Source organism: Lampris incognitus, chromosome 2, assembly GCF_029633865.1.
Source record: "Lampris incognitus isolate fLamInc1 chromosome 2, fLamInc1.hap2, whole genome shotgun sequence".
Taxonomy (NCBI): Eukaryota; Metazoa; Chordata; class Actinopteri; order Lampriformes; family Lampridae; genus Lampris; species Lampris incognitus.
In genome coordinates this window covers 85680762-85704753 of record NC_079212.1, presented here as the reverse complement: position 1 = coordinate 85704753, position 23992 = coordinate 85680762, and the positions used below count along the sequence as shown (strand labels likewise).

Here is a 23992-nt window from a genome sequence, read left to right as displayed (position 1 = left end):
GGATTGAGATCATTGCAGTTTGACTTCTGTACAAACCATTTTTTCAAAGAAAGACCATAAAATTAATACTTTGTTTTCCTTGGATGGTTATTGGTGTATGGTTACATCTTGGAGTGTTGTTGTTATGTTCTTCCTGTCTTAAAGCTTGTCCTGAGGCCTCAGTCAGGACTGGAGGTGCAGCTGGAGGTGTATGATAAAGATTTGGACAAAGATGATTTTCTGGGCAGGTGAGGGCTGTGTTGTTAGTCTTCCCAGATTATAGGATTAGCTGAGATAGGCCTGGAATCAGCCTGGGTCTCCTTAACAACAGACAAATCTCTCTCCAAGCAGTCTTAGAATTGATTCCACACGTCCGTTTTAAGCCACCTTCTCCCAACAAGGCTAAACTAAGCTTCCTCTCAACAGCACGGTGTATTTGTGTTTGTTTGTGTTCTTGTACAGGTATTTTTATGAGTGTGTCTGCTGCTGCGTATCTTCTTTTGGTCTTTAATAGTTTAGGGCTAATTCATTCATCAACACATGTTAAATAATCTGCAAAGAAGAGCTACAAATATATTACACCTTATCCAAATATATAACACCCAATGCAAATACATAACACCTTATGCAAATAACACCTTATGCAAATACATAACACCATAGGCAGGTGAGGTAGAAGAAAAACCCAAGTGGCCCATACTGTAGAAATATCTCAGTTCATGTGAGACTAACCTCAATATGACAAACGAGAGTCAGAGTGTGTCAGTTTTCTTTAGTTTTCTTCTTTCATTTTGTTTGAGATCTTTTTCTCTCTCAGATTGCCTTGCTTGTAAAATCCATCAGAGACCAGCTTGGAATTGTTGCTGTAATGAACTGGTCCAGCTAGTTGTAAACTGGTTTGAGATAGTGGTCCAGCTAGGCCAGACTGGTCCTATGCTGGTCATGAGCTGGCCTAGATGGTAGACCAGTATAGCCAAGCATGCTATAATATTTGCTAGTCTGACTAGTAGATGAGATGGTAGCTTTCAACATCTCTCCTCAGCTAGCTACCAATTGGACCAGCTTTTCCTCAGCTAGCTACCAACTGGACCAGTTTTTCCTCAGCTAGCTACCAACTGGACCAGCTTTTCCAAAACGAAGCTGATGAGGCACATAGTCCTCCAGCTCCCAGCAGGATTTTACAGTTGGGTGGTAAATGTTTGGTTTTAACACTGGCTATGGTCTAAGACTTGTCTAATGACTTGTATTGTGTTACAGGCTTAGCGTCAGTGTGGCAGACATCATCCAGTCACAGTACACCAACCAGGTAAGCTTTAAATGCTTGTGTTGTTCTACTTTATTTAGATCATGTTTGTTATGCTTCTGTCAGGGGCTGTGAGTCTACAGGTATGCGTCTCTTTTTCAGTGGTTCCCACTGAGTGATGTCAAGTCTGGTCGAGTCCACCTGATACTGGAGTGGGTTCCAACAGTGCATGTAAAAGACACGCTGAACCAAGTTAGTGGCACTAAAGTTAATTGTAATATCATTCCATCTTTATTGTTTATGGTGCATCCCTTCATCTATTCGTTCCGCATGTCAGCATGTTAAATATGACTGTCTCTGTTCTACATTTAGAAGCATTCTAATGTCTTCTAATGTGTCTTGACTCACTGGCCAGGTGCTGGAGCTCCAGTCTATTCAGGCTTATCAGAACAAGGCTGTTCCCTCAGCTGCCCTGCTCTTCGTCTGCATTGAGAGAGCACACTCATTGCCTGTGAGTCTTTTGTGTCCTTATTTAATTAGGAAGGTGTTTCTGTGTAAGTGCGTGTGTGTATAGACAATAATTTCTACTTTGATAGCCTGCATTTTATTAAGTTTGTTGTTCTTTCTGATTGGTTTGTGCTCTCTGGTGGGTATTGTATCCCTTAGTTACTGTTGTGCAAAAGTTTAGCAGCAATTTGAGGATTTAACAATTATCAGACTTTCCATGGAAAAAGTTTACTAATGTGTTATATGAGCTTTTGTCAATTGTCGAACCTTGAATTCAGGAGGAACAATGCAGATTCCATCCTGGCCGTGGAACAATGCACCAACTCTTTACCCTTGCGGAAGTGCTGAGGGGGGCATGGGAGTTCGACCAGCCAGTCTACGTGTTTTGTGGACTTGGATAAGGCTTACGATCGTGATGTGGTTTTGTTGGCTTCATCAGAACATGACCTCCAAGTGCGCATTGGGGCGGTTTGCAGCTGAGTGTGAAATGGCCGGGATGAGAGTCAGCACCTCCAAGTCTGAAGCCATGGTTCTCTACTGGAAAATGGTGGCTTGCTCCCTCCGGGTGGGGATGAGTTGCTGCCTCAAGTGAAGGAGTTCAAGTATCTCAGGGTCTTGTTCACGAGTGAGGGTAGGATGGAGTGGGAGATTGACAGGCGGATTGGTGCAGCATCAGCAGTAATGTGGACATTGTACCAGACCGTCGTGGTGAAGAGGGAGCTGAGCCGGAAGGCAAAGCTCTCAATTTACCAGTCAATCTTCGTTCCAACCCTCTTCGTTCCAACCCTCAACTATGGTCATGAGCTTTGGGTAGTGACCGAAAGGGTGAGATCGTGGATACAAGCGGCTGAAATGAGTTTCCTCCGTAGGGTGTCTGGGCTCAGCCTTAGAGATAGGGTGAGGAGCTCGGACTGCCAGAGGGAGCTCGGAGTAGAGCCGCTGCTCCTTCGCGTCAAAAGGAGCCAGTTGAGGTGATTCAGGCATCTGATTAGGATGCCTCCTGGGCGCCTCCCTTTGGAGGTTTACTGGGCATGTCCAACTGGGAGGAGACCCCGGGGTAGACCCAGAACTTGCTGGAGGGACTACATGTCCAATCTGGCCAGGGAACACCTTGGGATTCCCCAGGAGGAGCTGGGGGGCGTTGATGGGGAGAGGGACGTCTGGAGTGCCCTACTTAGCTTGCTGCCACCGCGACCCGTCCCCGGAGAAGCAGCTGATGATGAATGAATGAATGAATGAATGAACAAGCTTTTGTCTTTTTACTTTTCTTGAAATGCAAGTTGAATTTAAGTGACAGAGGATGATTGTAGAAAACAAATGGTTCATGATATTAAATCATGAGTTGTCTGTTGAAAATAATCATAATTACTTTCCAGGGTGGAAATAATCTTAGTAATAAATGTATGACACACAGTGAACTCATCTGACTAAGGATAATGTAATATACCTGCTGTTGGGTATGTGTCTCTCAACCGCCATTACAACCACACATCTCTTTGGGTCCAGTTGAAGAAGAGCGGAAAGGAGCCCAAAGCTGGAGCCGAGCTTGTTCTTGGGAGCACAACATACAGAACAAAGGTGTGACATGGTTGCTGTAGACACACACTCTCAAGTGTTGGCTGATGAAAACTTGCTGGAATATAAGGTTAAATGAGGGAAATAAACATATACTTTAACAGTCCATGTCCTGTCACGGCATGTTACTGCATGATACTGTTACTGTAACCCGAGTGTAAGAGTCAAAGTCACATAGTACTCCATTCATTTTTTTTTTTTTTTTTTATCAAGGTGTGTGACCGTTCCACGTCACCTCAGTGGGATGAGGTATTCTACTTCCTAGTTGTTGACCCCAGGGAGGAGATGCTCATGGTGAAGGTATGCACCATATCTTATCTAGGCATTACCTGGAAGCAATGGTATACTCAGGAACATTCTCACCTTTTTCCATCCCCCCCTCGTTTATCTTTTCTTTGTTGCTCTTGATGAGTCTGTCCATTTGTTCCTAGTTGTCTAGTGGCTGGGAGCAGCCAGTGGGCTCCCTGGTGCTTCCTGTCAGGGAACTGCTGTCTGAACCACAGCTGGTCCTGGACCAGTGGTTCCATCTGGATGGAGCCTCACCAGAGAGTCAGATCCTCCTGAGGGCTGAACTCAAGGTGAGAGACCCCCCCCCCCCCACACACACACACACACACACACACACACACACACACACATCAGGGACTCAGGTAGCAGGAGAAGATACCTGCGCAGAGATGGTTTTTAAAGTAACATGGGGGATGCGCTTCTCCCAACGCCACTGACTTGATTGTAGAGGAGATGGTTCCGATGGCAGGGGGAACCCCTAGATGACTGGCACCTCCACACAACTGCAGGAGGCTGCTGGAAATCCAGTTTCTCAGAAACCGCCTCGAAGCATGCTGCCACAGCTTGCTTTTCTGTTGGGGTATGCTCCCTTAGCCTTTTGTCTTCCCAGACTCCCCCGCAAGGCAGCAGGGCAGTGGTTGAAAGGTGCCAGGGCATGTCTACCAAAGTGGGCCTGCACACCATATCTCTGGGGCCCACTGCTGCTCTGAGATCCCTTGCCAAGTTAGCCTGGGGCCGCAAGACCCCAGTTACTGTGTGTGGCCGCGGGGAGGCCTGGCAGGAGTCTTGGTGGAGGAGAGGCTATGTACTGGTGAGGGAAGGCTTACACGCTAGGATGCTTCCCTGTTCGCTACAAGGGCTAGTCAGCGGCAGCGAGCTAAAAGCAGGAGGGTTGCAAGCAGGTTGGAAGAACACATGCACCTTCCCTCCAACTACACACTGCTGCACTAGACACATCACAACACCCTGTGGGCAGCCACACACACACACACACACACACACACATACATGCACACATACATGCAGAGGATTATTTCCATTACCAAAGATGCTACATGGATATGTTGTTGACAGATTCTCAACTCAAAGATGACTGAAGCACCACAGAGACCTTTGATCAGTCCTGAAGAAGATGAGCAACTCATCACCACGGACCAGTGGGTAGCAGCAGCCACTGAGGAGGATCAGCGTTGTGAGCTGCCATCAGATGAGTGAGTGTTTCCTGCCTGGCTTCATAATATATTCATTAGAAATGCACACAACTCTAAATGAGCTGAGGTAAAATGGCCTGTGTATTTCGTTAGGTGTGGAACAGTGTCCAGTCTGGCTGAAGAGGCGGCCGAGTTTGAAAAGGTTGCAGTGGCCAGCATAGAAGAGCCTGGTGCTGCTGAGCCAGTTGCTACAGGCAGCCCTCCTGAAACCTGCCCTGTGAGCCCAGTGGGTTGAAGCCAGCGGGCATAATGATCAAAAGTGGTTACGTTTTGTTTTTGTTTTACTGTGTTGTCATGTTCATAAGTTAAACTTGGTCAATTTGCTTAGCAGGTGGAGGAGCTAACAGAGGTGGAGGAGCCCAAAGAACAGTCAGTGACACCATGGCAGGTGCCATCTGAGAGGTGCGCTTTAGAAGCAGGTGTCATGATTCATCTTTTCCAGTGTGCTCCAGTGGAGCATACTTGAGAGAAGCAGCCAGCAGTGGGATGAATTAGTGAAGACATGATCATTAACGCTGTTACTCTCAAGCCTGGAGATAAAGGCTTCACTAAGCCATACTGGCTATCATAGGTTTTATAGTGTTTGGTCCTCTGGCCCATCACGTTGTATTTTTGAGTGAATTTAGAGTTAAGTAACTCATCTCTATATGCATCATACCAACAGACATAAAAACATAGTGCTGGCTAAATCTGTATTGTGTGTGTTTGTGTTTGTGATTTGCTTTCCGGGCATATTTGTGTTCAGGAGTGGTATAAATGACCTTGCCCAGGCCGTGGTGACTGGTCTTCCCTCTGACCTTGTACCGGAACTGTCAGAGGTCCAAGAAGATCTCAGACCTGCTGCAGTGTTACCCCCACACACCACCCCTAGCCACGGCTTTGGTAGTGAGGTGTGTATGGTTTCTGAACTGGAGTCTCAGAAGAACTGTGGAACTGTTTGGCCACAAAGAATTCACAGTAAATAGACGCTATAGGTGTTGGAATAATTCTGATCTTTATCCATAAGGGGGTGCTGAGAATCCACCTGCTGGAGGCCCAGAGTCTGATAGCCAAGGATAACCTGATGGGCGGCATGGTGAAGGGCAAGAGTGACCCATATGTCAAGATCAGTATTGGGGAGGTCACGTTCAAGAGTCATGTGATCAAGGAGAACCTCAACCCAACTTGGAATGAGCTGTATGAGGTACGAGACGTGTTTCGCTTGTGTGCAGTTACAATGGATTCCATGTATTTTTCACCAACGTGGGTTTTTTTCTTCCTCATGTGTTTTGTTCAGCTGGTGGTGGCTGCTGACCAAACTGTCCAGGAAATCCAGTTCGAGGCTTATGATAAAGATCTAGACTCTGATGACTTCCTAGGCAGGTGTGTATTATGTATGTTCTTTGATGTTGATTAATTAGTCATTTGTATTTATACTTATTATAATTGTGCTGAATAATTATAATAAGTATAACTAAATATAGAGCTGCCAGGGAAGAGGGGAAGAGGAAGGCCAAAGAGGAGGTTTATGGATGTGGTGAGGGACGACATGCAGGTGGCTGCCGTCACAGAGGAAGATGCAGAGGACAGGAGGAGATGGAAACATGATCCACTGTGGCGCCCCCTAACGAGAGCAGCCGAAAGTAGTAATAGTAGTAGTAGTAGTAGCAGTAGTAGTACCTTGTACATTGACCTTAATGGGAGTGTATTGAAACAGAAACACTTTTTAATAAATTTGTCTTAAAATGTGAAATATAAAGGCGTCCAGGTAGCGTAGTGGTCTATTTCGTTGCCTAGAAACACTGAGATCGTCCATTCGAATCCCTGTGTTACCTCCAGCTTGGTCGGGCGTCCCTACAGACGTTTGACGGTGTCTGTGGGTGGGAAGCCGGATGTGGGTATGTGTCCTAGTCGCTGCACTAGCGCCTCTTCTGGTCAATCGGGGGGGAGGGAGTACTGGGGGGAATAGCGTGATCCTCTCACGTGTTACGTCCCCCTGGTGAAACTCCTCACTGTCAGGTGAAAAGAAGCGGCTGGTGACTCCACATGTAGTGGAGGAGGCATGTGGTAGTCTGCAGCCCTCCCTGGATCGGCAGAGGGGGTGGAGCAGAGACCGGGACAGCTTGGAAGAGTGGGGTAATTGGCCGGAAACAATTGGGGAGAAAAAGGGAAAAATCCAAAAAACAAAAAATGTAACCATGACAGTGAAGATTTGGTTCAGATCATTTGATTATTGTACTATTTAAATCAGTTCCAGTTTGAGGTGGTTTGAAGAACTGGCTCTAACGTGCAGAGCAGTGAGTTTGACCTCAGCTGACATTATTTCTGCCTGAGTAAACAAGGTTAAGATTTGCAGACATGAACCAGAACGCTGGCGTTCATGAGAGCAGCACTTTTTAACCTCTGTCCTTCTGATTTGATGTTTCAAATAAGACGTTTCCTCTGGTCTCCTAGGAATGGTGCTATCTTGCAGTCATCAGTCTACTGTATTTAATATCTAACAGTAACTGTCAATAACTAAAATCCACATCTTTTACTTTCACTGAGTGTGCAGTGCGGTCATTGTTCATGAACATGGACGTCTCTGTCCAAAATGTGGAAATGAGACAGCTGTGACTCTCATCTGATCTGCCCAGTTAACCCATTATGAGCTCGTAAAAATATGTGCATCCATTCTCCAAACCGCTTGATCCTGCTCTCAGGGTCACGGGGATGCTGGAGCCTATCCCAGCAGTCTTCCCAGCAAGCTCTCTGTCAGTAATATCTTGGATATCTTTCTATCACAGAAAAAATGTGCCCTTATTGCCAGAATGTCAGTCGGCATTTTCTGTCTTCTCTGGTTTAGTCTTCAGGGAGGTATTAAGGGAACATCTTGTGTTTGTGGGACAAAAACTTCCTTGTTCTCTGGCTATGAAATGCCGCTTCTGGCAGTGATGAGTGAGGCCCTAATAACGCGGAAGAAAAGTTGTAATGTCATGTAATAGGACATATCTGAGACCTCAAGTAGGAGCCTCAAAAACACAACTCCTGCTGCCCAGACATTCTGTTGTCTTCATTGAACAGCCGTAGTGAAGTGCTCACATCAGACTTTGGCTTTTTGTCATGAAGTTCAAAGTGCTTGGGGCGTCCGGGTGGTATGGCAGTCTATTCCGTTGCTTACCAACACGGGGATCGCCAGTTTGAATCCCCGTGTTACTGCCGGCTTGGTCGGGCATCCCTACAGACACAATTGGCTGTGTCTGCGGGTGGGAAGCCGGATGTGGGTATGTGTCCTGGTCGCTGCACTAGTGCCTCCTCTGGTCAGTCAGGGCGCCTGTTGGGGAGGAGGGGGAACTGGGGGGAATAGCGTGATCCTCCCACACGCTACGTTCTCCTGGTGAAACTCCTCACTGTCAGGTGAAAAGAAGCAGCTGGTGACTCCACATGTATGGAAAAGGCATGTGGTAGTATGCAGCCCTCCTCGGATCAGCAGAGGGGGTGGAGCAGCGACCGGGACGGCTCAGAGGAGTGGGGTAATTGGCCGGATACAACTGGGGAGAAAAAGCGGGGGGGGGGGGTAAAAGGTGCTTTTTTCATTGCCTTTCTTGTGCTTTGTCACCTTGCCTTGTCAACAGGTTCAGTATTGGGCTTAATGACGTCATCAGATCCCAGTACACAGACAAGGTCAGTGGATCACTCATAACTTGGATGTCCGTCCAGTTGGTTTTCCAAGCTCTGTTGTGCGGCACTTACTTTTATTTACAGCCGTGCTCGTTGGAAGGTGGGTGGGGTTTTTCATCTGTACATTTCAGTTGTTGTCTCTATTTTCAGTGGTACACTCTGAAGGATGTGAAGTCAGGGAGGGTCCACTTGATTCTGGAGTGGGTTCCCACGGTCTCAGACGCAGGTAGACTTGAACAGGTCAGTCCTTCCCCATGCTAAACTCTTTTTTTTAAAACTTTTGCTAGTTTTAGCCTCACCCTCCCTCTTTAGCCCAAAATTCCTCTTCTATAAAACAAACTTTGAGATGTTTGTTGGACTGTTGATCCACATTCCTGCTGTGCTCAGACGTACTACATGTGATATACGGTACAGTACATTACTGTAATGTCAGTCAACTAACAAGAACTGCTTGTGTTCCTTTGTCCCAGGTGTTTCAGCTCCAGTCTTCCCAGTCGTACCAGAACAAGGCGGTTCCCTCTGCGGCTCTGCTTTTTGTCCATGTGGACAGAGCACACTCGCTGCCTGTGAGTCACATGCTGTCTGTCATTCTCCCGACTGCAGTTTGTTCTGAGGTCACCACATTCACCCGACTGCAGTTTGTTCTGAGGTCACCACATTCGCCCGACTGCAGTTTGTTCTGAGGTCACCACATTCACCTGACTGCAGTTTGTTCTGAGGTCACCACATTCACCCGACTGCAGTTTGTTCTGAGGTCACCACATTCACCCGACGGCAGTTTGTTCTGAGGTCACCACATTCACCTGACTGCAGTTTGTTCTGAGGTCACCACATTCACCCGACTGCAGTTTGGTCTGAGGTCACCACATTCTGGTTCCTTCATGTACCGTACAGTCGTTTTCAAAAGTCTCCCCTCGCCATATGTAGAAAAGATTTAGTAGAGGTCATTCAGGAAAGACTGACGGTGTCTGTCTGTCTCACTTCACAGTTGAAGAAGAGTGGAAAAGAACCCAAAGCGGGGGTCGAACTTGTTCTTGGTCAAACAACCTACAGGACCAAGGTGAATCTCACCAGATAATGCTCCATTCTCTGTCTGCAACCAGCCCATGAGATACCAAACTAATGTGTTTTTTCATCATTCCTCTCAAGCTGTTTGAGCGGTCTACTTGGCCTCAGTGGAGTGAGTCATTTTACTTCACGGTCCTGGACCCTAAACAGGACATGCTCATCATAAAGGTAACACATTCAGCTGTGAGAGCCTTGTTCCTAGATGCTCTTCTTTAAACCTGCAGTCAATACATTTGCACGTTATCAGCATCTCCTGGCGGTGAGAGGTCATCAGAACATAAATTCAAACTTGAAAATGAGTAGATTGGCGTCCGGGTAGCATGGCAGTCTATTCCGTTGACTACCAACACGGGGATCATAAGATGAAATCCCCGTGTTACCTCCAGCTTGGTCGGGTGTCCCTACAGACACAATTGGCCGTGTCTGCGGGTGGGAAGCCAGATGTGGGTATGTGTCCTGGTCGCTGCACTAGCACCTCCTCTGGTCAGTCAGGGCACCTGTTGGGGAGAAGGGGGAAATAGCGTGATCCTCTCACGCGTTACATCCCCCTGGTGAAACTCCTCACTGTCAGGTGAAAAGAAGCGGCTGGTGACTCCACATGTATGGGAGGAGACATGTGGTAGTCTGCAGCCCTCCCCAGATCAGCAGAGGGGGTGGAGCAGCAACCGGGATGGCTCGGAAGAGTGGGGTAATTGGCTGGATATAATTGGGGAGAAAAAACCGGGGGTGGGGGGGGGATAAAAATAAATATAAGAAAATTAGTAGGTTATTCAATGAATAGATGAAATTAGACTTTACAACAGCATGCAATGATGTAATTATTAGAGTAACCGGGGTATATGCTGCTGCTGGTGTGTTTAACTCAGGTTGTTTTCCTTGCAACTAGCTACTTAGAACTGCAGTCCCTAAGATTTTTATTATTTCATTCATTTGAAATGACATTATGTGGCAGTTCTGGTGGACAACCAATCTTTCCAGCATAGCTGGATCCTGATGCAGGAGGCATATAGCTGGATGTAGGAGGCATATAGCTGGATGCAGGAGGCATTTAGCTGGATGCAGTAGGCATTTAGCTGGATGCAGGAGGCATATAGCTGGATGTAGGGGGCATTTAGCTGGATATAGGAGGCATATAGCTTGATGCAGGAGGCATATAACTGGATGCAGGAGGCATTTATCTGGATGTAGGAGGCATTTAGCTGGATGTACGAGGCATATAGCTGGATATAGGAGGCATATAGCTGGATGCAGGAGGCATTAAGCTGGATGCAGGAGGCATTAAGCTGGATGCAGGAGGCATATAGCTGGATGTAGGAGGCATTTAGCTGGATGCAGGAAGCATATAGCTGGATGTAGGAGGCATATCGCTGGATGCAGGAGGCGTATAGCTGGATGTAGGGGGCATATCGCTGGATGCAGGAGGCATATAGCTGGATATAGGAGGCATACAGCTGGATGCAGGAGGCATATAGCTGGATACATGAGGCATATAGCTGGATGTAGGAGGCATATAGCTGGATACAGGAGGCATTTATCTGGATAAAGGAGGCATATAGCTGGATGTAGGAGACATATAGCTGGATGCAGGAGGCATACAGCTGGATATAGGAGGCATATAGCTGGATGCAGGAGGCTTATAGCTGGATACATGAGGTATATAGCTGGTTATAGGAGGCATATAGCTGGATGCAGGAGGCATATCGCTGGATGCAGGAGGAATATAGCTGGATGTAGGAGGCATATAGCTGGATGCAGGAGGAATATAGCTGGATGTAGGAGGCATATTGCTGGGTGTAGGGGGCATATAGCTGGATGTAGGACACATATAGCTGGATGTAGAAGATATATAGCTGGATGTAGGGGGCATATAGCTGGATGCAGGACACATATAGCTGGATGTAGGACACATAGCTGGATGTAGGGGGTATATAGATGGATGCAGGAGGCATATAGCTGGATGCAGGACACATATAGCTGGATGTAGGACACATAGCTGGATGCAGGAGGCATATTGCTGGGTGTAGGGGGCATATAGCTGGCTGTAGGACACATATAGCTGGATGTAGGGGGCATATAGCTGGATGTAGGACACATAGCTGGATGCAGGAGGCATATTGCTGGGTGTAGGGGGCATATAGCTGGCTGTAGGACACATATAGCTGGATGTAGGGGGCATATAGCTGGATGTAGGACACATATAGCTGGGTGTAGGGGGTATATAGATGGATGCAGGAGGCATATAGCTGGATGTAGGACACATATAGCTGGATGTAGGAGTCATAAAGCTGGATGCAGGACACATATAGCTGGATGTAGGACACATATGGCTGGATGTAGGGAGCATATAGCTGGATGTAGGGGGCATATAGCTGGATGTAGGGAGCATATAGCTGGGTGTAGGGGGTATATAGATGGATGCAGGAGGCATATAGCTGGATGTAGGACACATATAGCTGGATGTAGGAGTCATATAGCTGGATGCAGGACACATATAGCTGGATGTAGGACACATATGGCTGGATGTAGGGAGCATATAGCTGGATGTAGGGGGCATATAGCTGGATGTAGGGAGCATATAGCTGGATGTAGGGGCATATAGCTGGATGTAGGAGGCATATAGCTGGATGTAGGGCGCATATAGCTGGATGTAGGGAGCATATAGTTGGATGTAGGACACATATAGCTGGATGTAGGGGGCATATAACTGGATGTAGGAGGCATATAGCTGGATGCAGGAGGCATATAGCTGGATGTAGGGGGCATATAGTTGGATGTAGGGAGCATATAGCTGGATGTAGGGGGCATATAGCTGGATGTAGGGAGCATATAGTTGGATGTAGGGAGCATATAGCTGGATGTAGGAGGCATATAGCTGGATGTAGGAGGCATATAGCTGGATGTAGGGGGCATATAGCTGGATGTAGGGGGCATATAACTGGATGTAGGAGGCATATAGCTGGATGTAGGAGGCATATATAGCTGGATGTAGGGGGCATATAGCTGGATGTAGGAGGCAGAAGAAACAGACCAGCTGACTGATGGGACTACACACCAGAGTAGCAGCCAGTGTGGCTGGTGCCCCAGCAGCTGACGTGTAAACAGCTGTTATACTTGCAGGGTGCTGCATCTTCCTCAACCGGTAGGGGGACACGTTGACTATCAGTAGTGGGTTAATCATTAGCCCCCCCCCCCCAAAAGAAATAATAATAATAATAAGATGCAAAACGCTCGTGTTATTCTCAGAGTATGAAAACATTACACATCACTTGTGTCACATTCATGTCATGAATCAAGCAAACATAATAATAAAACAATAAGGCTCGCGCTTGGAAAGGCCGCCCTTGTCCGCCTGACCGCTCCTTCCTGTTGCGCCCGTAGTTTGGGTGAAGTGCGCCCTCTGCTGGTGTAAACGTTAATTACACGGTTCGTCAGCTCCGTAGAAATGATACAGAAATGAAACGTGCATACATTGTCGGTTAATTGGTAAAATACATTTTAATCGGTTAAATTCTTATCATTAACATCGCTAGTACCTTTGTAAAAATTCCATCCTTTGAGTACGGGTAACACAGGCAGTCTAGGCTGCATCAGACTACAGCAGGGCCTTATTCTGCAGTCATATTGACTGTGTCTGACAGAAGCAGGCCCACCCCAGGATCACGTTTCACTCCTTTCTTCTGCTTGAGTTGTTTCCAACACGTGCTTGCTGCTTCACCAGCGGGCGGGACCCATACTGGATAGTGTTCTCCGCTACGGTAAAGATGGCCGTTAGCAAGAAATATCCTGACTCCATGGTCCACATCAATAAATAGACAATGTTTTGCAGCTTTTGTGGATTGCAGCTTTAATACAACCATTTAACTCACCGATGCTGTGTTAACATGACAGTGAGCTTTGCGGTTTCTTCATACCCTATAGTTATCCAGTGGCTGGGACCAGCCAATGGGATCTCTTGTGGTCCCCTTCAGAGAAGTTCTGTCTCAACCACAACTGGTCCTGGACCAGTGGTTTGACCTGGATGGAGCCTTGCCTGAGAGTCAGATCCTACTGAGGGCTGAACTCAAGGTGATATGACACACACAAACACACTTTGAATATAACTATATCTATCTATCTATCTATCTAGCTAGCTATCTATCTATATGTGTGTGTGTGTGTGTGTGTGTGTGTATGTATGTATGTATATAGGTATATGTAGTTTCACATATATGGTAAAGAAGATTCCTACCTTTCATGTTTCAATAGATTCTGGATTCAAAGATGGTGGATATGATCAGTACAGACACTCTGCCCTGTGCTGCTGTTGGCTGTGAAAATGGGCAGGTGAAGCTGTCTGTGTCCTACGCATCACAGGAGGAGAAGCTCATTATCGTTGTCCACGCCTGCAGGTCTGCTTTCTCACACACTGCCCCAAAAAACTGAGCTTATCAAACATGGCACTGACACCTCAGTCATCATAACTATGAGCATGGTATCTGAACCAGAACCATCACATCACAGCTCTGTTTTGCTTTTTTATTGTAAGAGGCCACAAGTAGCCAACATGAGTCAACACAGAGAAGGCGTTGTTCATCAGCTAAAATGTAGGCAGCCGACACTGGACACAATGCGTGATAATGCCTCACAATGAGCATGTAGAGAGGTTTAGTATGTGCCTGAAGCAAGACTCAACATGAAACAGAACATGTGACACAGAACGTGAGACTAAGAACGTGAAGTGTGGAACTTAGAACACGGAACATGTTGCCCATTAAGGACTCTGTGCAGATAGTTCTGAAATGAAAAGTAATTCCCACTGATTAAACTTTGGTTAGATTTATTTTAGCCATGTGCTGTGCCACGCTTCCTTGGTGAATTTCCTTGGTGACCATTCTCTCAGTTGATTGGCTGACACAAAACTCACACTGACAATGGCTGGGTGAACTCGTGTGATTTTAAGCAATTTAAAGCACAGAGGAGATTCCCAAGGATTTGTATCCTGGACTTGTGGACCCTCTTAAGCTGTGCTTTCGCTTCGTGCAGGGGTCTGCCATCTCAAAATAAGGATGGTGTAGACAGCTATGTCTCCCTCTTGCTGCTGCCTGACAAAAGCAAGGCCACCAAGAAGAAGACAGCCGTGAAGAAGAGAGACCTCAACCCTGAGTACAATGAGAGGTAATTGATAATTTCTCATATATTTAAACATTTTAACTGTCTATGTGTGGCGACACGGTGGCGCAGTGGTTAGCGCAGTCGCCTCACAGCAAGAAGGTTCTTGGTTCAAGCCCCAGGGTAGTCCAACCTTGGGGGTCATCCTCTGTGTGGAGTTTGCATGTTCTCCCCGTGTCTGCGTGGGTTTCCTCCGGGTGCTCTGGTTTCCTCCCACAGTCCAAAGACATGCAGGTCAGGTGACTCGACCATACTAAACTGTCCCTAGGTGTGTGTGTGTGTGTGGGTATGTGATGGCCTGGCAGCCTGTCCAGGGTGTCTCCCTGCCTGCCGCCCAATGACTGCTGAGATAACCTCCAGCATCCCCGCGACCCTGAGAGCAGGTTAAGCGGCTCGGGTAATGGAATGGAAGTGTGTATGTGGCTGGATCTGTCTGTCTTGTTTTTTCATGGCTGCAATTGTATGGGGTAATTTCTCTGTCTTGTCTTTGTCATGCAGGTTCGAATACAATCTCTCTCTGGAGGACACCAGGTTCAGGCGCCTCAGTGTATCGGTAAAGAACAGCTCTGGCTCCTTCAGGAGCCAAGATATTCTTGGACAGGTCAGTGCAGGACTCTACATTCACCTTCCGGTTACAGGTAACCAATGTAGTTTTGCCACTAGTGGTGCTACAAAGCAGCAGCTCCATGTGTTGTTTGTATCACGTGTTCTTCCAGCACATGCACAAGGACACACATGCATGTCACGAGCACGGGGTGACACATTACACATCTGCAGGAAAAAACACAATGAAGAGGAAATGCCAACTCAGAAAGCAAGCCACGTCAGTACACACAGAGGAACTAGAGGAACATCAGCATGAGAGCAAAGCTGCTGCCACAAAGGCAACAAAAAACCCTGAGCACGATGTAGACCAAGACCACAGAAGGATAGAGCACAATGTAGACCAAGACCACAGAAGGATAGAGCACGATGTAGACCAAGACCACAGAAGGATAGAGCACAATGTAGACCAAGACCACAGAAGGATAGAGCACGATGTAGACCAAGACCACAGAAGGATAAAGCACAATGTAGACCAAGCCCACAGAAGGATAGAGCAGCGTTTCTCAAACCTCTCCTGGCAGACCACTTGTCCTGCCTGTTTTAGATCTCTCCCTGCTCCAACACAGCTGATTCAAATGATCAACTCGTTATGAGCTCCCGAAGCTGCCTAATAACAAAACTGATCATTTAAATCAGCTGTGTTGGAGCAGGGAGAGATCTAAAACATGCAAGACAAGTGGTCCTCCAGGAGAGGTTTGAGAAACACTGGGATAGAGCACGATGTAGACCAAGACCACAGAAGGATAAAGCACGATGTAGACCAAGACCACAGAAGGATAAAGCATGATGTAGACCAAGACCACAGAAGGATAAAGCACGATGTAGACCAAGACCACAGAAGGATAAAGCACGATGTAGACCAAGACCACAGAAGGATAAAGCACGATGTAGACCAAGACCACAGAAGGATAAAGCACGATATAGACCAAGACCACAGAGGGATAAAGCACGATGTGGACCAAGACCACAGAAGGATAAGGCACGATGTAGACCAAGACCACAGAAGGATAAAGCACGATGTAGACCAAGACCACAGAAGGATAAAGCACGATGTAGACCAAGACCACAGAAGGATAAAGCACAATGTAGACAAAGACCACAGAAGGATAAATCACGATGTAGACCAAGACCACAGAAGGATAAAGCACGATGTAGACCAAGACCACAGAAGGATAAATCACGATGTAGACCAAGACCACAGAAGAATAAAGCATGATGTAGACCAAGACCACAGAAGGATAGAGCACGATGTGGACCAAGACCACAGAAGGATAAAGCACAATGTAGACCAACACCACAGAAGGATAAAGCACGATGTGGACCAAGACCACAGAAGGATAGAGCACGATGTAGACCAAGACCACAGAGGGATAAAGCACGATGTGGACCAAGACCACAGAAGGATAGAGCACAATGTAGACCAAGACCACAGAAGGATAAAGCACGATGTGGACCAAGACCACAGAAGGATAAAGCACGATGTAGACTAAGACCACAGTAGGATAAAGCACGATGTAGACCAAGACCACAGAAGGATAAAGCACGATGTAGACTAAGACCACAGTAGGATAAAGCACGATGTAGACCAACACCACAGAAGGATAAAGCACAATGTAGACTAAGACCACAGAAGGATAAAGCACGATGTAGACCAAGCCCACAGAAGGATAAAGAAGGAGACAGAGAAAGTCATGGCTGATGTTCAACAAATGTTCCCAGATTTCAGCCTCCGGCATCAAGACCACATCCTGGGTAGGAAAATTAAGGAATTGTCTTAGAACCAAATGTCCATAAAAATTTAAATACTGCATGTAGGTGTGTGTTCAAATAATATGATTAGCAGTTCCACTAAATAAGCTCATTTACATACCTTGAACAGTAAACAGTACCTGGCGTGAGACGGGTGTATGATCACTAACTTTTTCCTGATATTACCTTGGCTGAAAACATTTTGTTGTTAGCCACATGACAAATGGCCTGCTAGCCAACCAAGAAAATGTTCATTTTCCTCCAAGACTTGATGATGTCAGTCAGGTGAAAGGGGGATGAGGCTTTCTGCTCTTTCCCTTGGTTTCACTCAGTTCAACAGTTGGTGGCAGTAGCATGCTGATGTAACGTGACAATCCCACAATAAAATGAACAGAAGAACATCCATCCATCCATTATCCATCCTGCTCTCAGGCCTGCAGTGATGCTGGAGCCTATCCCAGCAGTCACTGGGCGGCAGGCGGGGAGACACCCTGGACAGACCACCAGGCCATCACAGCGCCAACACACACACAGTGTGTGTGTGTGTCTGAAGACAGGGTGTCTCCCTGCCTGCCGCCCAGTGACTGCTGGGATAGGAGAGCAGGGTAAATAGTTCTGATAATGGATGGATGTCTTCCAGGATACACAGAGTGTGTTTGGTGAGACGTTTTGGGTGTAAAAACACCGAGAGTGTGTTCACAAGGTAAACACATTGGGTACTTTAACATGTCACCTCTGATCCTCAGGTGCACATCGAGCTGGCTCAGATTGACCTGGTCTCTGGTGTCACAGACTGGTGAGTGTCCACAGCCCGGACCCTGTCCTCAGCTGTGCTGTACTGTGTTTGCACTGGTTGGATGACTGATGACCTCGTTTCACCAGCTGTTTTAATGCAAGGCTCATGTTGTCCTCGCCCCAGGTTTGATCTGAAGGACGACGCTGAATAGTGGACCTTCCCACTGGCAATGTGATGACGGTCTCACTATCTGTCTATCCGCCGGACATCCGTGGGGTGTCCTCAGCTTGTACCACTGCTGCAACTCACGCTGATGCCTTGCCCCGCTCCCGGAATACACGCCACTCCGGCATCCGCCTGCATAGATCTGATGGTATTTACATGCCGATACTCTATATTCACGCACATACTCGCCAAAGACCGGTAGCTTTAAATGCCGGGTTCTGACCAGGATCAAGTACGAGTGAGGGCTCCACGCCTTGGTTTTGTTTGAAGACTTAATGAAGATGAAACAGAGCTGCGACATTCAGTCTGGCAAAGCAAGAGTAAGTGGATCAGTAAAGATATTTAGTGAAAAGGAAATGTCCTCTGGGTCCAGGAGTTGTTTTGTCCTCAGACCGTCTGGTTTGAAGTGCAGTAATGAGGCCCGTCAACCTTCTCTTGTATTCAGCCATGTCTGCAGGTGTATTCAGCCATGTCTGCAGGTGCACGTCAGTATTTGAGTGTTTAGTACGAGAGGCTACAGGTCTGTTATTTTTTTGTATATCGTATTTTTTTCTTTTTTCTTTCAAATCCACATTGATGTGTTTGGAATTCTGTTGATTTAAATGAATTGTATATTTTTTTCTACAATTAAGACATGTATGAGTTTGGCCCGTGTCAGTGGTGGTGTTGTGTTTCTTATCGTTGTGTATGTCTGCAGATATAACGGATCAAATCGGATGTGATGTTTGCGGAAAATTACAGTAAACCGATTTTGCTCATCTCAATGGTCTTTGTATTTGTTCATCCATCATCCAAACCACTTATCCTGCTCTCAGGGTCGCGGGATGCTGGAGTCTATCCCAGCAGTCACTGGGCGGCAGGGGAGGAGACACCCTGGACAGGCCAACAGTCCATCACAGGGCCCACACACACACACACACACACACACACACTGTTGTGTCCTCATTTCACGCCCATTCACTCAACTAGACAGACAGCTAACAGCTAACACATCCAATGAACTTCAGAGGCAAGATGTAGTTTCCAGGCTTTTACTTGTCTTCAGTTCAGCAATGGAATGTTATTCTTTTTTGTAAAACTGCAAACAAACAAAATGTACGTTATAAATGTGTCTTGTCATTACTCATACTCCATACAAACAGATATGCACTAGCCTAGCCTATCAATTGGATTACATAGAATAGCTTTCGAAGCTAACGTGGCTAACACGGTTTAAACGAGCATTCAAAACATTCTATCGATATTACTACTACTACTTTCGGCTGCTCCCGTTAGGGGGCGCCACAGCGGATCATCCGTTTCTATTTCTTCCTGTCTTCTGCATCTTCCTCTGTCACACCAGCCACCTGCATGTCCTCCCTCACCACATCCATAAACCTCCTCTTTGGCCTTCCTCTTCTCCTCTTCCCTGGCAGCTCCATATTCAGCATCCTTCTCCCAATATACCCAGCATCTCTCCTCCACACATGGCCAAACCATCTCAATCTTGTCTCTCTTGTCTCGTTCCTAATCCTGTCCTTCTTCGTTACTCCCAGTGAAAATCTTATCATCTCTGCCACCTCCAGCTCCACCTCCTGTCTTTTCATCAGTGCCACTGTCTCCAAACCATACAACATAGCTGGTCTCACTACCATCTTGTAAACCTTCCCTTTAACTCTTGCTGGTACCCTTCTGTCACACATCACTCCTGACACTGTTCTCCACCCACTCCACCCTGCCTGCACTCTCTTCTTCACCTCTCTTCTGCACTCCCCGTTACTTTGGACAGTTGGCCCCAAGTATTTAAACTCATATGCCTTCGTCACCTCCACTCCTTGCATCCTCGCCATTCCACTGTCCTCCCTCTCATTCACGCATAGGTATTCTGTCTTGCTCCTACTGACTTTCATTCCTCTTCTCTCCAGTGCATACCTCCACCTCTCCAGGCTCTCCTCAACCTGCACCCTACTCTTGCTACAGATCACAATGTCATCTGCGAAATCCTCGTCCATGGAGACTCCTGCCTGATCTTGTCCATCAACCTGTCCATCAGCATTGCAAACAAGAAGGCTCAGAGCCGATCCTTGATGTAATCCCACCTCCACCTTGAACCCGTCTGTCATTCCAACCACACCCCTCACCACTGTCACACTGCCCTCATACATATCCTGCACCACTCCTACATACTTCTCTGCAACTCCCGAATTCCTCATACAATACCACACCTCCTCTCTCGGCACCCTGTCGTATGCGTTCTCTAAATCAAATCAAATCAATTTTATTTGTATAGCCCAATATCACAAATTACAAATTTGCCTCAGGGGGCTTAACAGCAACACAACATCCTGTCCTTAGACCCTCTCACTGGATAAGGAACAACTCCCTAAAAAAAAAAAACTTTAACAGGGAGAAAACATAGGAAGAAAGCTCAGGGAGAGCAACAGAGGAGGGATCTCTCTCCCAAGACGGACAGCGTGCAATGGATGTTGTGTTCACGCAATTTACATAATACAACATTGAAAGTGGATAACAGAATTATAATGGACATAAAATTTATGAAGAACATGATGCACAGGATGCCAAGCAGTGTCCACATGCCAACGGAGCAGTCCAGGACCCAAGCCACGCGACCAGCATCATCATGTAATAAAAGAAAAACTTATGTGAGGAGTGGAAGGGCAGGCAGCATCCCAATGGCGACCACCATCACCACGGAGACCTGGGAGGAGAACTGACTGCACGTGCATGCAAGAGAGACTCACATGACACCATTCACACACAGAAAAAGAGAAAGGAGAAGACATCATTCAGAGAGAGAAAAGACATGTTAGAGAAGAGAACAGTTTGCAATAGTCATTAGCCATAATTAATTAAACCATCAACTAGTCATAGTCTATACTCTGTAATCTATACTCTATAATCTCGTCGGCATAACAGTGGTTGATAAATTCAATGAGACAGAAAACCAACCCGCCATCCAGTACAGGTTGTGAAGCACCCAACTGAAAGGCAACTAATTTTAAGCTAAGGCAAAAAGATGAGTTTTAAGTGTGGATTTAAAGGACTCAACAGACTCTGGTTGTCTGATGGCAGCAGGCAGGTTATTCCACAACACTGGAGCCTGATAGGAAAAGACCCTGCCACCAGCTGACTTCTTTTTAACTTTGGGTACACACAGGAGCCCTGTATTTTGAGTACGAAGATCTCGAGATGATATGTAAGGTTTAAGGAGATCGGACAGGTAGGATGGGGCAAGCCCATTTAGTATTTTATAAGTCAGCAGAAGCACCTTGTATTCTGATCTAACATGGATAGGAAGCCAATGAAGGGAGGCAAGAATTGGTGTGATATGGTCAAATTTTCTAGATTTAGTTAGGATTCTAGCTGCAGCATTCTGAACCATCTGAAGACTTTTAGTACTAGAATGTGGCAGACCTGAAAACACAACATTACAGTGATCAAGTCTGGATGAAACAAATGCATGTATTAGAGTCTCTTCGTCAGCCACGGAGAGAAAAGACCGAATTTTAGCTATGTTACATAAGTGAATAAAAGGCAGTCTTTGTGATTTCTTTAATGTGCTTATCAAAGGAAAGGCTGGGATCAAACGTAACACCAAGATTTTTGGCTGCCACACTTTGTGAAACCACAGAGTTGTCGATTGCTATCGTTACTTGATCAAATTGGTGTCTGTGTCTAGCAGGGCCAATGACCAGCATCTCGGTTTTATCTGAATTAAAAAGCAGAAAGTTAAGTGACATCCAGTTTTTCACAGTAGCCAAGCAGGCCTCTAAGTTAGTGATTTGAGTATGATCATCAGCCCTTATAGGCACATACAGCTGAGTATCATCAGCATAGCAATGGAAATTTATTCCATAACTGCGTATAATTTGGCCAAGAGGTGTAATGTAAAGAGAGAAAAGTAGAGGGCCAAGAACTGAGCCCTGAGGCACACCATATTTAACGTCAGAAAAGTTTGATGTAATGTTATTATAGTAGACACAATGTGTTCTTCCAGATAAGTAGGACTTAAGCCAAGAGAGAGCTAAGCCAGAGACACCAAAATTACAATTTAATATGTCTAAAAGTATGCAGTGATCAATGGTGTCAAAGGCTGCACTGAGGTCCAGTAGTAGAAGCACAGAAGTGGAATCAGAGTCGATAGCCAGTAGAAGATCATTTACCACTCTGGTCAGAGCAGTTTCAGTGGAGTGACAGGGCCTGAAAGCCAACTGAAAAGGTTCATATAGATGGTTTTCTTTTATATGGGTCGAAAGTTGTTGATACACAACTCTCTCTAGTACTTTAGAGAAGAATGGAAGATTAGAGACTGGTGGATAGTTATTAAGAGACCCTGGATCAAGGTGCGGTTTTTTAAGTAGAGGTTTAACCACAGCTGTCTTAAAACTGCTGGGAACAATGCCAGTAGTAAGAGATAAATTAACAATGTCTAGCATTGTAGGTCCAAGAAAAGGCCAGAGGTCTTTAAAAAGTTTTGCTGGTAAGGGATCAAGTAGGAAAGCAGTTGGTTTAGAAGCTGACACGAACTTAGTCAAAGTATCAAGAGAGATAGTCTCAAAAGCTGTAATAACTGGAACTGACAGTGACTCATTGTGTAGATATGAATTTAGTAAGAAAGGATGTGCAGGAGTAGATGCAGTTGAAGAACTAATTTTGTTTAAGATCTCATCAACCTTATTGGAGAAAAAAATCTAGAAATTCATGGGCTGTGAATGGTGAGCAGCTAATAGACGACTGCTTTTTAGTAAGTTTAGATACAGTGTCAAAGAGAAATCGAGGGTGATGTTTATTAATATTTATTAAGTGAGAGAGATACGATGTTTTTGCAGCAAATAAAGCACGCTTGTATTTCAATAAACACTCGTGCCACGATAGGTAAAAAACTTCCCATTTTGATTTTCACCATTTACGTTCCAGTCTCCTGCAGGTCCGCTCAAGAGCATGTGTCTCATCATTAAACCAGGGTGTAGGCCTCTTTAGTCGCCTAGCTCTGGTAGTGAGAGGTGCAACTGAATCGAGGAGACTAGAGAGGGTCACATTTAAGTCAATAGTGAAATTTTCAACAGAGTCAGTTACCACAGTGAAAGGAGCCAAGACTTCAGGCAGCTGCTGGCCAAATGCAGCTACATTGGAGGGACGGATATGGTGAGTGGCAATTACATCTGTGCTGACATTAACTGGACAGGCCAATAATGCTTCAAATTTGATGAGAAAATGATCAGACACTGCAGATTTGGTTGGCAAGACATTCAGATCAGAAACAGCTATCCCTTCAGATAAAACCAAATCAAGGGTATTACCACTGCAACGAGTCGACTCTTGAACAAACTGAGTGAACCCAAAAGTATCAGCTAGTGCCAGAAAGGCTTTACTTAGAGGACCAGCAGCCTCATTCAGATGAATATTGAAATCACCTAGAATTAGAATCTCATCAGAATGAGTAACAAGACCTGAGACAAATTCTCCAAATTCTTCAAGAAATAATGAGTAACAGCCAGGAGGCCGGTAGAGTATCACAATTTGGACTGAGCCGAGTCTATTCATGGCTGAGGGAGACGGACCAAGAACAAGAGACTCAAAAGACTGGAATTTAGATTCAAGTCTGGAAGTCAGATTGAAAATAGATTTATATATTAAGGCAACACCCCCGCCTTGTTTATTTGTCCGAGCTACGTGGGCATAAGTATAGTCAGGTGGGGAAGCTTCATTTAAGGGAAGGAAAACATTTGGTTTCAGCCATGTTTCACATAACCCAATCATATCAAAACTATGTTCAAGAATCAGATCATTTATTAGTAAGGCTTTGGTAGACAGTGATCTGATATTTATGAAACCAAATTTAAGTGTCTTGTGGAAGTGATCAGTAGTAGGCAGAACTTTAGAGCTACCAATAGGTGCAAGATTAATTGGAATTAGACACCTTCTTGACAGTTTTGGCAACCAACGCTTTGGACGATATGTGGTCACATTCTTGATAACATTAGCTGTTTGGTTTTGTAGATTATTAGGTGCTTTGTC

General features: G+C 45.9%; 1 protein-coding gene across 7 annotated transcripts in view; it reads left to right on the top strand.

Moving 5' to 3' along the window:
- esyt1b (extended synaptotagmin-like protein 1b) overlaps positions 1–19073 on the top strand; it is a 35979-nt gene extending 16906 nt beyond the window's left edge. The window contains exons 29-52 of one of the 7 annotated variants that reach the window (XM_056301987.1): positions 145–227; positions 1237–1285; positions 1385–1474; positions 1638–1733; positions 3236–3307; positions 3518–3604; positions 3736–3882; positions 4667–4803; positions 4897–5020; positions 5135–5205; positions 5549–5693; positions 5810–5986; positions 6080–6165; positions 8397–8445; positions 8593–8682; positions 8913–9008; positions 9431–9502; positions 9592–9678; positions 13429–13575; positions 13756–13898; positions 14533–14664; positions 15157–15259; positions 17760–17809; positions 17933–19073. In XM_056301987.1, the coding sequence (XP_056157962.1) occupies positions 145–227; positions 1237–1285; positions 1385–1474; positions 1638–1733; positions 3236–3307; positions 3518–3604; positions 3736–3882; positions 4667–4803; positions 4897–5020; positions 5135–5205; positions 5549–5693; positions 5810–5986; positions 6080–6165; positions 8397–8445; positions 8593–8682; positions 8913–9008; positions 9431–9502; positions 9592–9678; positions 13429–13575; positions 13756–13898; positions 14533–14664; positions 15157–15259; positions 17760–17809; positions 17933–17960 (2361 nt within the window). In that variant the 3' untranslated portion in view covers positions 17961–19073. Of the gene's footprint in view, positions 1–144; positions 228–1236; positions 1286–1384; positions 1475–1637; positions 1734–3235; positions 3308–3517; positions 3605–3735; positions 3883–4666; positions 4804–4896; positions 5030–5131; positions 5206–5548; positions 5694–5809; positions 5987–6079; positions 6166–8396; positions 8446–8592; positions 8683–8912; positions 9326–9430; positions 9506–9591; positions 9679–13428; positions 13576–13755; positions 13899–14532; positions 14665–15156; positions 15260–17759; positions 17810–17932 lie in introns of those variants that run through there. The other 6 variants (XM_056301982.1, XM_056301981.1, XM_056301978.1 and 3 more) reach the window with 6 other exon arrangements.
- Positions 19074–23992: the final 4919 nt, after the last annotated feature.